Source organism: Dendrobates tinctorius, unplaced genomic scaffold (assembly GCF_039654945.1).
Source record: "Dendrobates tinctorius isolate UK_male_01 unplaced genomic scaffold, ASM3965494v1 ptg000062l, whole genome shotgun sequence".
Taxonomy (NCBI): Eukaryota; Metazoa; Chordata; class Amphibia; order Anura; family Dendrobatidae; genus Dendrobates; species Dendrobates tinctorius.
This window is the reverse complement of record NW_027361730.1, coordinates 16,129,881-16,144,719: the sequence shown is the minus strand read 5'-3', so window position 1 is coordinate 16,144,719 and position 14,839 is coordinate 16,129,881. Positions and strand designations below refer to the sequence as shown.

The 14,839-nt window shown below is 43.8% G+C and overlaps 1 protein-coding gene across 1 annotated transcript in view; it reads right to left on the bottom strand.

Annotated features, from left to right (window-relative positions):
- The window catches only part of LOC141092950 (TRPM8 channel-associated factor homolog), a 57,335-nt gene extending 45,595 nt beyond the window's left edge, over window positions 1–11,740 (bottom strand). Inside the window, exons 1-2 of the mRNA XM_073579326.1 lie at window positions 11,116–11,740; window positions 9,098–10,047 (exon numbers count right to left, since the gene is read on the bottom strand). Coding sequence (XP_073435427.1) covers window positions 9,098–10,047; window positions 11,116–11,732 — 1,567 coding nt within the window. The 5' untranslated portion in view covers window positions 11,733–11,740. The remainder of the gene's footprint in view (window positions 1–9,097; window positions 10,048–11,115) is intronic.
- Window positions 11,741–14,839: the final 3,099 nt, after the last annotated feature.

The following is a 14,839-nucleotide window of genomic DNA, read 5'->3' as shown; positions in this document are numbered from 1 at the left end:
GGATTCCCCCGGTGGGCCCTTGGCTGTGAGTAGGAGGAGGAGAAGAACAAAAAAAAAGGCTGCAGTTTTAAGGGGAGCGGGCGCTTTAAGAGCGCAGGTCATGTATGTGCAGGGGTGCGCACACGCAGTGTTCATTACCTGAATCACTGTAGCGCACGTCCCGATTGATACTGGCAAGTGTGCGCCTGTCGTCACGGCGTATGATGTCCGTGTCGTGCGCCGCATGCGGCAGGCGCACACATTGACCGCTGACCTGTGCTATGTCGCCGACCATTTTACAATGAGCGCACCGACCTGCAGAGGAGGACGATGCCGCCGGAAGCGCAGCCAGGTAAGAGTAACAACAATGTTTTTTTATTTCTTCTCTCTGTCTCATACAGGGGAGGGGGGCCCTGGATGGATGCACATACAGGGGAGGGGGGCCCTAGATGGATGCACATACAGGGGAGGGGGACCCTGGATGGGTGCACATACAGTGGAGGGGGGCCCTGGATGGATGCACATACAGGGGAGGGGGGCCCTGGATGGGTGCACATACAGGGGAGGGGGGCCCTGGATGGATGCACATACAGGGGAGGGGGACCCTGGATGGGTTCACATACAGTGGAGGGGGGCCCTGGATGGATGCACATACAGAGGAGGGGGCCCTGGATGGATGCACATACAGGGGAGGGGGACCCTGGATGGGTTCACATACAGTGGAGGGGGGCCCTGGATGGATGCACATACAGGGGAGGGGGACCCTGGATGGGTTCACATACAGTGGAGGGGGGCCCTGGATGGATGCACATACAGGGGAGGGGGGCCCTGGATGGATGCACATACAGAGGAGGGTGCCCTGGATGGATGCACATACAGAGGAGGGGGACCTGAAAGGATGCACATACAGGTGAGAGGGGCCTGGATGGATGCACATACAGGGGAGGGGTGCCTGAATGGATGCACATACGGGGGAGGGGGGCCCTGGATGGATTCTCATATGGGGGAGCCCAGGATGGATGCACATACAGGGGGGCCAGGATGGATACACGTACAGGGGAGGCCAGGATGGAAACATGTATGGGGGGCCAGGATGTATACACTTGGGAGCCAGGGGCAGGACAAGGGGCCAGGATGGATATACAATGGGAGCCCAGATGGATACACATGGAGGCAGGACAAGGGGCCGGATGGATACATATGGGGGGCCAGGATGGATATATGGGGCAGGATAAGAGACAAGGATGGATATATGAGGGAGCCAGGATGCATATATGTGGGGGGCCAGGATGGATTTATGGGGGGGCAGGACAAGGGACCAGGAAGCATATATATGGCGGGTCAGGATGCATATATGGAGCGGCTAGGATGGATATATGGGGGAGGGGGCCAGGATGGATATATGGAGAGGGGGCCAGAATGCATATATGGGGGGCCAGGATAGATATATGGGGGAGGGGCAGGAAAAGGGACAAGGATGCATATATATGGGGGGCCTGGATGCATATATATGGCGGGCCAGGATGCATATATGGGGTGGCCAGGATGAATATATGGGGGGTGGGGGTGGCCAGGATGAATATATGGAGGGGGGCAGGATGGATACATATGAGGAGGCAAGAATGCATATATGGGGGGCCAGGATGGATATATGGGGGAAGGACAGGACAAGGCATCAGGATGCATATATATGGGGGGGCCTGGATGCATATATATGGTGGGCCAGGATGCATATATGGGGCAGCCAGGATGGATATATGGGGGGGTGGCCAAGATGGATATATGTGGGGGGTGGCCAGGATGAATATATGGAGGGGGACAGGATGGATATATATATAAGGGGGCAAGAATGCATATATGGGGGCCAGGATGGATATATGGGGGGAAGGGCAGGACAAGGGACCAAGATGGATATATGAGCAGCCAGGATGCATATATATGGGGGGACAAGATATATTTATGTGGGAGGGGGGCAGGGCAAGGGACCAGGATGCAGATATATGGGGAGAGGTGGGGATGGATATATGTATGGGGGGTAGGTTGCATATATGTGGGGCCAGGATGACTATATGGGGGAGCCAGGACAAGGGACCAGGAAGGATATATGGGGGTGCAGGAGAGATATATGGTGGGGCAGGACAAGGGACATATGAGGGCCAGTATGTATACCTGGGGGAGCGAGATGGGTATCTGGGTGCCAGTCTGGACAAGCATATTATAAAATATAGGGGGTCAGGCTGGGCGAGATTATTAAATAAAGGAGGCCAGGATGAGGGACTTTATTACTGTTTTGGGGCCAGAATGAGGAACATGCTATATTAGTTTATGGTGATAAGTGGGGAACATAATTTCTTTAGGGTCCAATTAAGGCACACTGCTGCTATATGCGTTGTGAGAATCATGTGGGAATAGTGGATGAGGGCAGGTATATCTCGCCCAGATTCCTTTCCTATGTGGCCTAGTCTGGTCAGTATCGCACCTGCTTGCTAATGAATAATGGGAGGCGGATATAAAGGGATGCCAGGTGGTTGTGTGAGTGTCTCAGTCTGGGAACACAGAGAGCCTGTCTGTGTGAGAGACACACGTGAGTGGAAGCAGTGCCCACGGCAACTGTGGTTTGGCTGGACGGGAGAAGCCCGCCAGTTGGTAGTTAGGTTGTACTTTGTTTAGTTAGTGCCGGACAGGCCAGGATTTGTTTTATGTTTTATTTCTTTATGCATTGCTTTCACCATTAATAAACCTGACCCAGAGTCAGTTATACCCGAATCCCAGCTCTGCGCCTGAGTTTTATGCTGAACGCACGTGACCTTTGACCCCAGCAAAGGCGATCCCGGAGTGTTTTATCACAGCGTGCAGACAAGGGTATTACTATCTTGGACACTGCTCACACTTAAGACCGAGAAGAAGGCCTAAGAAGGTCAAAACGCGTTGTCTGCACGCATATAGCAGCAGTGTGTCCTTTGTTTGACCCCCTGTGTATAATAAGGATTTCTGCCAAATGGAATATTTTAAAGATGGAACAATAAAATGGATTTTAATTGCCAAGTAGGAAGAATCTGTTGGAATTATTTGTTGTTCTCTGTCAATTAAAATGTTGTTCTCTGTATTATAATTCATGCATGCAAGCATACACATGTTTTAGCTTAACCACATAAATAAAAAAGAATGTAAACATGTTTGGTATCTGCAAGCTCATAATGACCTGGATAATCAAAATGGCAGGCCAGTTTTAGCATTTAGTGAACATGGTAAAAAAAAAACAACCTAAAAAACAATTGCATTTTTTTGCAATTTCACTGCACTTGGATTTTTTTTTCCATTACATTATATGATAATATTAATGAAGGTGTTCAAAAGTACTACTCATTCCACAAAAACAAGCCCTCACATGGCTATATTGACAGACAAATGAAAAACTTATGGTCCTGGAAAGAAGGGGAGCAAGAAACATAAATGCAAAAAACGGAAAATCCCAAAGGTCGTGAAGGTGTTAGATAAAACTGAAAAAACTATGCTCTTGAATGATCTTCTGCACTGACTTAGACATTATATACACAAAGTGTCATGATAATTTTAACCCCTTTACACCTTGGGTTTTTACTTTTTTGTGTTTTTGTTTTTCGCTCCCCTCCATCCCAGAGCCCTGCGAGGGCTTGTTCTTTGTGGGAAGAGTTGCACTTTTGAACGACACCATTGATTTTACCATATAGTGTACTGGAAACTGGGAAAAAAATGCCAAGTGTGGTAAAATTGCAGAAAAAGTGGAAATCCACAATTGTTTTATGCTTTTTTACCATGTTCACTAAATGATAAAACTGACCTGCGGTAAGATTATCTAGATCAGGGGTCCTCAAACTACAGCCCGCGGGCCACATGCGGCCCACCAAGGACTTTTATCCGGCCCCCCGCCAGGCCGACATTGAACTTATGAACTGCACTGCAGTTCAATGCCGGCGGGCCCTGTAATCGCGGGCGGGACGAGGCGCCGAGGAAAGGCGTTACGCAGCCCTCCGTACGCAGCAGAGCACAGTGCACACAGACGGCCTGATTATCATCACTCCGCCTGCGCGGCCTGATGACGTCACGCCGCCTGTGTGCCTGTGCAGGAAGAAGACTGAGATGAGCGGGCGCCTCTTCAGAGCAGCGGGGGACATAGGTGAGTACTTTTTTTTTTTTTTTTAATGCCGGGTCCTATTGGGGTCATTTACCTGTCTAATGGGGACATGTGCTGCCTAATGGGGACCTGTGCTGCCTATTGGGGACATTTATCTGCCTAATGGGGACATTTACCTGCCTAATGGGGACCTGTGCTGCCTAATGGGGACATTTACCTGCCTATTGGGGACCTGTGCTGCCTAATGGGGACATTTACCTGCCTAATGGGGACATTTACCTGCCAATTGGGGACCTGTGCTGCCTAATGGGGACTGTGCTGCCTATTGGGGACATTTACCTGCCTATTGGGGACCTGTGCTGCCTAATGGGGACCTGTGCTGCCTAATGGGGACATTTACCTGCCAATTGGGGACCTGTGCTGCCTATTGGGGACCTGTGCTGCCTAATGGGGACATTTATCTGCCTAATGGGGACATTTACCTGCCTATTGGGGACCTGTGCTGCCTAATGGGGACATTTACCTGCCTAATGGGGACATTTACCTGCCTATTGGGGACCTGTGCTGCCTAATGGGGACCTGTGCTGCCTAATGGGGACATTTACCTGCCTATTGGGGACCTGTGCTGCCTAATGGGGACTTGTGCTGCCTAATGGGGACATTTACCTGCCTAATGGGGACCTGTGCTGCCTAATGGGGACTGTGCTGCCTAATGGGGACCTGTGCTGCCTAATGGGGACCTGTGCTGCCTAATGGGGACATTTACCTGCCTAATGGGGACCTGTGCTGCCTAATGGGGACATTTACCTGCCTATTGGGGACCTGTGCTGCCTAATGGGGACATTTACCTGCCTATTGGGGACTTGTGCTGCCTAATGGGGACATTTACCTGCCTATTGGGGACATTTACCTGCCTAATTGGGGACCTGTGCTGCCTAATGGGGACCTGTGCTGCCTAATGGGGACATTTACCTGCCTATTGGGGACCTGTGCTGCCTAATGGGGACATTTACCTGCCTAATGGGGACCTGTGCTGCCTATTGGGGACCTGTGCTGCCTATTGGGGACATTTACCTGCCTATTGGGGACATTTACCTGCCTATTGGGGACCTTTGCTGCCTATTGGGGACATTTACCTGCCTATTGGGGACCTGTGCTGCCTATTGGGGACATTTACCTGCCTATTGGGGACCTATGCTGCCTATTGGGGACATTTACCTGTCTATTGGGGACCTGTGCTGCCTATTGGGGACATTTACCTGCCTTTTAGGGACCAATGTTGCCTATTGGGGATTCTTGCACCACACCAGTCTGAGCCTGATGGGCATTGATGGGCACTGATCAGGCTGCATTGATGGGCACTGATCAGGCTGCGCTGATGGACACTGATCAGGCTGCGCTGATGGGCACTGATCAGGCTGCATTGATGGGCACTGATCAGGCTGCATTGATGGGCACTGATCAGGCTGCATTGATGGACACTGATCAGGCTGCATTGATGGGCAGTGCAGTCTGTATGTCTCTGTGTGGGCAGTTTTATTGCTGGTATATTGTTTTGGTAGCGCTGTATATATGTTGGTATTTTACTAATAGCAATTTTGAATCCCTAGGAAGCAATGATATCAAGAAAGAGAAAAAATTGACTCGAAGTGTAGGATATTCGAAGAACCCAAAAAATCGGTAAGTTTGATGATTTAACTTCATTTTTAATATAGTATTTGTTCCTATTTTTGTTTTATTACCTCTAAATAAGATATGTGCAGTGTGCACAGGAATTTATTCATAATTTTTTTTAAACTATATTCCGGCCCTCCAATGGTTCGAGGGACCGTGATCTGGCCCCCTGTTTAAAAAGTTTGAGGACCCCTGATCTAGATCATTGTGAGTTCGTAGATACCAAACACATGTAAGCTTTTTTTTAAGTGGTAAAAAAAAAATCCAAAGTTTGTAAAAAAAAATAAATAAATAAAATAGCGCTATTTTCCGAGACCCATAGCGTCTCCATTTTTCGGGATGTGGGGCCAGATGAGGGCTTATTTATTGATACCATTTTGGGATAGATACGAAATGTGTTTATTGCCTGTTATTGCATTTTATTGCAATGTTGCAGCAACAAAAATGAAATTTTGGCATTTTTATTATTTTTTCTCATTACGTGGTTTACCGATCGGATTAATTCTTTTTATATTTTGATAGATTAGGCGTTTCGGCGATAGCAAATATGTGTTTTTTTTATTTTTTTATTTTGAATGGGACAAAATGAGAGTGATTTGAACTTTTATATACTTTTTAATATTTTTAAAAACTTTTTTTTTTACATGATTCAGCAGTCTCCTTAGGAGAGTTGAAGCTGCGATCATCTGATCACCTGTGTAACAAATACAGTATGTTCATCTCATATGAGTGCCGGCCACGGGGTGCCACTCATAGCAGTTCAGCAATGACACCCACAGTGTCTCCTGAAGACCCCAGATTGACATGCCAACCCATCGGCGCCCTGCAATCATGTGACGGGGCGCCAGTGGGCGTGGTTTGTGATGCTTTTCCGGTACAGGCATGTTAAATGTCGCTGTCAGAGATTGACAGCGGCATTTAACATGTTATCAGCCGAGGGTGGATCTCATGAAATCAGCTGTCATGTGCCTGAAAAGGTGCGGGTGACATATGACATACCTATACGTCATAGGTTGTAAAGGGGTCAATCAAAGGTAAATTCTATGGGTTTACCCATCTGGTCATAAATAAAAAAAATTATGAAATCTTTTGATGGTCTTAAAATTAGGTAAATACACACTTTGATGAATAACAGTACATGACAATTTATAAAAAACTTAAACCAAAACGTTGAAGCAGTGTGTGAAATACTAAGCACACCACATAAATAAATAATTTGTACAACTATCTTTAACATCAAAAATGTGAAGTAATCTCTTCCTGTATGACTTTTCAGGCTCTCACATTGTTCTGGAGGAATTTTTGCCCTCTCTTACAAAGTTACTTAAGTTTATTGAGGTTTGCAGACATTTGCATCTACACAGCTTTCTTAAGGTCCCTCCACAACATTTCAGTTAGGTTGATGCCTACCCTCAAATGGGCCTTTTTCAGCCATTCTGATATAGGTGTGCTGCTCTGCTTGGAACCATTATCTAGTTTCATGACCCAGTTTAATCCAAAGTTTTAGCTTTTGAATAGATAGCCTCACATTTTACTCTAAAATGCTTTGGTATACAGTTTATGGTCGACTTAATGGCCCAGATTCAAAACTTGTGCTTCTCCTGTTTTCTGGAGTTGAAAATTACCTCAAATCATCATCCATCCATCCACTACTGTAATGGACAATTAGTATGAGGAGTTTATGCTGAGCTTGGTTTTTGAAAACGTGATGCAGGACATTATTGCCAAACATCTCCACTTTGGTCATATCTGTTCAAAACACATTGTTTTCAGAAGTCTTGTGGTTTGTTCAGATGCGAACTTTAGCCATGCCCTAATGTTCTTCACAGAAAGGTTTTCCCCTAACAACCCATCCATAAATCACCAAACAAGAGCATTCAATAGACATAAAAGTTATAGAACCTGCCATCAGATGAGCTCAACAACTGATTTAACTATTGGAAAAAAAAAAAAGACGCCAGCAGCAGTGCCATTGCAAAACTAATGGCAAAGAGAAGCCACTTCAGGAAAAAAAGACCACCTGCTTTTTCCATAGGCGGTTTCAGACTTTGGCAAGTTCACCAGTGTCTTAGAAAGAGTGTGTGCCCATTTTGTGTTCTTTCTGTGCTTTGCAAGACCTCTGAGGGAATTGTAGCCCTATAGATTGCATGAATTTAAAAGTCAGTGAAAATAAGTCAGATATTTAAAAATTGATTGTGAGATTTCCTTGACTAGTCCGTGACTGCCATATTCCCTTATTTTGTACAAGATAAAACTTATTGATATTTTTTACTGAGCACCACTGACTTCCTAAGTGAACATCATGTCCATGCACAGCTTGTGGGACTTTCTGCTTGTTTCAAAATGTAAGTGTAACATCTTTAGTAAATTTGAAACACTTTACAAATCCTCTTTAGGGTATGTTCACACTAGGCGGTTTTTCTTTTTTTCGCAGCAAAACTCATTCTATTTAAACAGGTTTCGGCACAAAAAATGCTGCAAAACCTGGTACCTGCGTTTTTTTGGTGCAGATTTTCAACGTTTTTCACCACCCATAGCTTTCAATGGGTGAAAAATGCAAAAAAAAAAAACGCAGAAAAAATGCTGAAAGAAGTGACATGCTCTATTGTGCAAGAAACCATGCAAAGCACAAAATACTGATGACAAAAAAATCATGCTGCATGCATGAGATTTCTGAAATCTCATAGACTTTGCTGGCACTGTAAAACGCAGCTGAAAATTTGCATAAAAAACTAATTAAAAAACCTGAAGAAACGCCTAGTGTGGACATAGCTTATACTCTGCAGTCACAAATTTATTTTGCTCTATGTACTGTCCTTGGTGAAGCAGACAGTACATGGACCCAATGTTAACTTATCTGCTATTGGGCATGGGTTATTGGTCACACAGATCTCTAGTCCATGTGGAAAAAAATGCAGCATATGCTAGTCTGGTGTGTTTTATGAACGAGACTAGTGCTGCTCCTATGCTCGTCCTCTGTGCACACGGGTACACAAACAATAATATTCACAGATTGCAGACATAACTGGCTGAAGTTTTAAAAGGGTGGTCTGAACTTACCTTAAGGGAGGCAATACACAGATTAAAATTGTATGAATTTACCTATTTTCATCATACCAAATGATCATTAGCTTTTTCTCAGTAAACAAAATTCTTTTCTGCCAGCAACTGACCAACAAATTTTTAAATTGTTTAAAACACCAGCCATTGATGAACGGTCATTCAGTGACCCAGTTTCATCTAATGTGTAGCCTTTAAGCCACATCGAGGCTACAACATTGTTAATTATATTTTTTTTGTTTTATGACTTGACTTATAAGGATACATTACCATAATTTGTAGCATCAATTTCTACTGTTATACAGTTTTTGTCTGTGCAAGAAATATTGCAGAATGCTGGATCCTCTAGACAGCTGACTTCTTGGGCCAAGCACATGATAAAAGCTTCTTTGGAGCAGTTTTTCACTGGATGTTCTTTACCAACAGTTGGTAAATTGCTTTCTTGGACCAGATATGCAAGTTCTTGCCTTATTGATAAAATTAGAGGACTTGCTGATAGCTTAAAAAAACTTGCCACATCCTTTCTGAGCTGGGACAGCCAGAAACTCAAAGGAGGTTTTAACTTAGACCCATTTTTAAGTTCCCTTAAAAGATGACGCAATGTTCCAAGGAAATGATAAATGTTAGCTACTGCCTCAAAATCAAGTGATTTATGCGATTTTCGATCAATTGTTCTGGGTAGAATACTTATTCCAAATTTGTTAAGGATTTTATTTCCTGGATATTGAGAAACCACATCTGGATTGGAGTAAGACCAACTCCAAGATTGACCAGCAATAAGAAGACTTCCTCCCTCTGCCACAAACTGCTGGATTTTTTCTGCTTCCATATCACTGTAAGATGTACAGCAATAGACACTGAGTCCCGGAACCAACTCGGATAATACACAAGGTAAGCCTTCTTTCTCTAAGATGTTAGCAAGGGCTCCCAACTCTTTATTCACTCCAATTTTTCCCTTTCTACCCATGTCTAACCAAGAAATTGTATTTATCGTTAAAGTTTTAAGTTCAGGTTTATCTAAAAATGTTTCATGCCCCCCAACAACAACACGTCCCCTGCCATAAAAGGCAGCACCAACAAAGCATCGATAGTCATCAGTTATTCCAACTGGAAAGGTCAGAGGTCCATGAAGCAAAAGTTCTGAAGGAACACTTCTTCCGCTAATGTCCAAACTGGTTATGTCTTGCAGAAAAATCTTTAGGTCAGTTGAAAAGTTCATACTATCAAGAGAAAATCACAATATGCTTCAGCAGTGAATATGAGATATTTAACACATTTACATAAGAAATGTCAACTCAATGTATACGGTACATAAACATGAACTGCTTATTCAAGATTGGTGCATTTCAGCTGATTTATTTTTTCAATTTTGTAACTATCTCACTGGCTAGTAGCTATAAAGTTTTTTTTTTTATATTGACACATACAAAAAGAATAGGATCATAGGAAATAGACTGATGAATGAACGATCGTCAATCAAACTATCATTGGTCAAATCGCCTATGCACAATTCTGATTAAATCAGTCAAAGGCATTGTTCAATGCAGTTAATGCACATCAGTGGCTAAAAAAAAAAAAAATACAACATGCCTGACTATGGTTCTGAACGATTATGATCATTCGTTGGTTGAAATAAGCAATAGTTCATTTCATCAATCCATTCGATGATTGGTCATTATAGTCATAAGCAGCCATTTCCATCAACTTTGATTTAATGTGTTAACTGAACTGGCAATAAGGAGGAGGATGGAGATATCACTGAGCTCCTGAAACACTTATATATTTCTAATTTTTAACTACATAATGAAACAAAATGGGATCTAAGGAAAGGGAGAGAAAAAAAGAAAGAAAAAAAAGAAGAGACGTTGTGAAAGAATGAGCGACAGCAAGGGCTTGCGCACATGATAGTTTAAATCAGAAAAGTGCTATCCATGGTATTGATGGATAGCAATCGTACCCATGTCATGTGGGGCTGTACACAAGTCTGATTTTTTTCCTCCGACCAAGTAGTCCAAGGAAAAAATCATGGACATGTCCAAATTTAATCTGAGTGTCGGATCATAGTCAACAAAGACTATAGGGCGGTGTAAAACATCAGACCGCACTTGGATGGCATCCAGTCTGATTTTAACGTACTGACTGAAGATGATGAAAAAACTGTTGTATGACCCTAGCCTAAGTGACAGAAAGAGAGAAAGTGAGACAGAACAAGAATTCCTTAATAGAATATTTTAAACGAGACTGCAACGGCAACATTGTTAGAAACATTGTGATCTGTCTGTACTCACTCATTGCACCATGGTGTTAATGGCATTTGATTACTGATATCAAAATTTCCTCTTTCTCCATAACCATCTGTAAAATACACTCCAGCAACAGAAGTTATCTTATTTCCCGGAAAATGAAACAGGACATTATCTGGTTTGTGCTTGTAGGCCCAATGCCAGGCTTGAGCTCCAATAAGAAGACCTCCTCCTTTTTTCAAAAATGTGATAATGTCATCTGCCTGAGCCTCATCATAACCGGTTGTACAATAAACTCCAAAATCTTTCTTCAGACCAGTGATTTTCTCAACATTGTGGCCAGAGGCAGAGAGTGTTTTCTCCAAACTGCTGAAATTCTTGTCCACACCAATTACTGCTTCTGAGGAAGGTTTTAGCCAGGATATTGCGTTCTTCAGGAAATCCATAAATTGAGGATGATTAATATATGTTTCATGAGCCATGACTATGATTCGGCCTTTTCCGTACTTAGAGGCAGCAATAAGGACATGCTTTCCAGGACTCACTACCACTGGGAATGCGGTGTCACCAGTTAGAAGAAGACTGCATGGCACACTGCTCCCAGAGAAATCTAGATTTTTGATGCCCTTGACAAGGGAGTAGTAATCTTCACTAGAAGACATCTTTCAGTTATGAGCTAAAAAAAAAAATGACAAAAAAGGGTGAAAGCATTAAGAAAAATATTTCTTCTAAGGGAGCAGACAGGCGGCAGTATTTCTGGTGCGAGAATCCCATGCAATCCTTGAACTGGTTTTCTGCCCTCCTGACCTGGGCTTGACAACTGCATAGAAATACACAAGGCTGTCAAGCTCAGATCAGGAGAGCAGCCAACCAATCCATGTACAGTGATGCGATGTTCACATGAATTATACGGCCGGCCGTCTGCCCTCTATTTATAGGCCGTCTGTTTGCCCCCTAAGACTACCAATTACATTTTAATTTAGACAATCTAATATATAAAGCTCAAAGTGTGTATGTATGTATGTATGTGTGTATGTATGTGTGTATGTCCGGGATAGGCATCCGCACCGTCGCAGCTACAGCCACAAAATTTGGCACAGTCACACGTCTGGACCCCGAGAGCGTCCTAAGCTGTGTTGTGAGGCAAAATTTTAACCCCGCGCATTCCAATTCACCAAACAATTTTGCCCTTATCTACATACCGGGGAAAAAGTGGGTGGGTGTCAAGCCCCGCCCCTCATTATGATGTCATAATGCCCCTATTTGCATAATGAGGAAGCAGTGTGCGCATATCAAGCTCCACCCCTCATTATGATGTCATAATGGTTGCCATGGCGATGCTGATGTCATCATAGGTTGCAAGCCCTGCCGCCGCTCATTATGATGTCATAATGGTTGACTATGGGATGGAGGATGTGTGATGGGTATATGGGCACTGGACTATGGGATGGAGGATATGTATGATGGGTATATGGGCACGGGCCTATGGGATGGCGGATATGTATGATGGGTATATGGGCACGGGACTATGGGATGGAGGATGTGTGATGGGTATATGGGCACTGGACTATGGGATGGAGAATATGTATGACGGGAATATGGGCACGGGACTATGGGATGGCGGATATGTATGATGGGTATATGGGCACTCGACTATGGGATGGCGAATATGTATGATGGGTATATGGGCATGGGACTATGGGATGGAGGATGTGTGATGGGTATATGGGCATGGGACTATGGGATGGAGGATGTGTGATGGGTATATGGGCACTGGACTATGGGATGGAGGATATGTATGACCGGTATATGGGCACGGGACTATGGGATGGAGGATGTGTGATGGGTATATGGGCACTGGACTATCTGATGGAGGATATGTATGATGGGTATATGGGCACTCGACTATGGGATGGCGAATATGTATGATGGGTATATGGGCATGGGACTATGGGATGTAGGATGGGTATATGGGCATGGGACTATGGGATGGAGGATGTTTGATGGGTATATGGGCACTCGACTATGGTATGGAGGATATGTATAATGGGTATATGGGCACGGGCCTATGGGATGGAGGATGTGTGATGGGTATATGGGCACAGGACTATGGGATGGAGGATAATTATAATTTGTTATAACTAACCACAGTTAGTTACTATGCCCGGGCAGCGCCGTGCTCTTCAGCTAGTTGAACATAAAAGTGTACTTTTCAGTATTGTATCCCTTTTTAAATGTAGCAGAGTCTCTTGTTGCCAGCCAGAAAATGAAAGTGTGTTAATTACATATATATTCTTCCTGTTAGTAATATGAACTTTCCTAAATAATAAAGATCGATAATTCAGCTTCCTTTGTGTAGACTGTTTCCATTGAGTTTTTTTTATACATTCAAAAATTGCTATTTTTTTCAGGCTTAAACCACTTTAGCAACTTCCTTTACTTTTTATTAAGTTTTCGGAAGATTATGTTGTTTTCTGAACTCATTTTGAAGATTTTTTTTAACATATGACCAGCAAAGTTGTTTTACAATAGAAATTAATCGTAACTCGTAAGGCCGTGTGCACACTGATTTTGTTGAGGAGTTTTTGGAGAGGAAACTTTACAGATCCTCTTCCAAATATCAAAACTCCTAAAAAAAAACATTGCTTCTAACCCAAAATCTCAGCAAACTACTGTAGATATACTGTAACCCCAGAGTATTTAGAGCATTTTTAAGTGATTTATTCAGGCAGTTTTCGCAGCATACCTACAGTACTTCAAAAAAAGCTAAAAAAAACCTGAGTGCACATACTTTTAAGGCTTTATGCAGACAATCTTTTTGCTGAGTTTTCAAAGTAGAAACTGAGATGTAACCTCAGAGTTTATGACAAGTTTTGAGATTTTAAGCTTCTGCTTCAAAAACTCCTATGAGAAAGAAAGCCAATGCATAAAAGCAGCAATATACCCAAAATGCTAGTCGACAATATCATAATGAAATAATCACGAATAGATGCTGCAATCATAGGACTAAATGTGGACTAGTCGCACATAGAGCATAAACGAGACAAAAGGTGGTCTGTCAGGACCACAATTATGACCAACAAAGTCCATTATTGAAAATATATAACTCTTTATTCGACAGATATACAGGAACAAACAGTGTCAGTGGTTACAACCATTAGGCACATTGTCGAGGACAACAATGGTATAAGGAAGGGGGAGTGTAGGGGAAGTGGACTGACCTATGGACCCGTCTGCAGCAGGAGGGTAAATGTACAGTGTGCTTGATGTGGACTGCTGTATATGAAGGTGGGAGACAGCTGGAAATAGTAAAGGATGGTGAAGTACTGGGTTTGGCCACTAGGGGGAGACCAAAGATAGCAGAAACAGAAGACGGTGTAATACTGTAGTTTGGCCACAAGATGGCAGCAGAGAGCATTGAGAAAAGGGCTTAACATCAGCTTAAGGCTACGAAACCGCAGAGTCATGGGGGGCGGAGTTACAGGAGCTCTAGAGGGGAATTCCCAGAGAGAGGGGATATAAGAAGGGGTAGAGAGTTTCAGAAACAAGCCAGTCCAGGGAGAGGAGCTTAGGAGAAGAAGAGAAGTAAGGAGGAGATGGACAGAGAAGAAGCTCCAGCAGGGACTGAGGAGGAAGACAGTCAGGGGGATGGCCCTTACAGGAGACCCGCATGACAGAGAAGGCCCAGGGGTACCAGACGGATGGACTCAGACGGGTGAAGCGCTGTGGTGGTAGGCCTAGGGCAGCCACAGTGAAAGAGCCGTGAGGG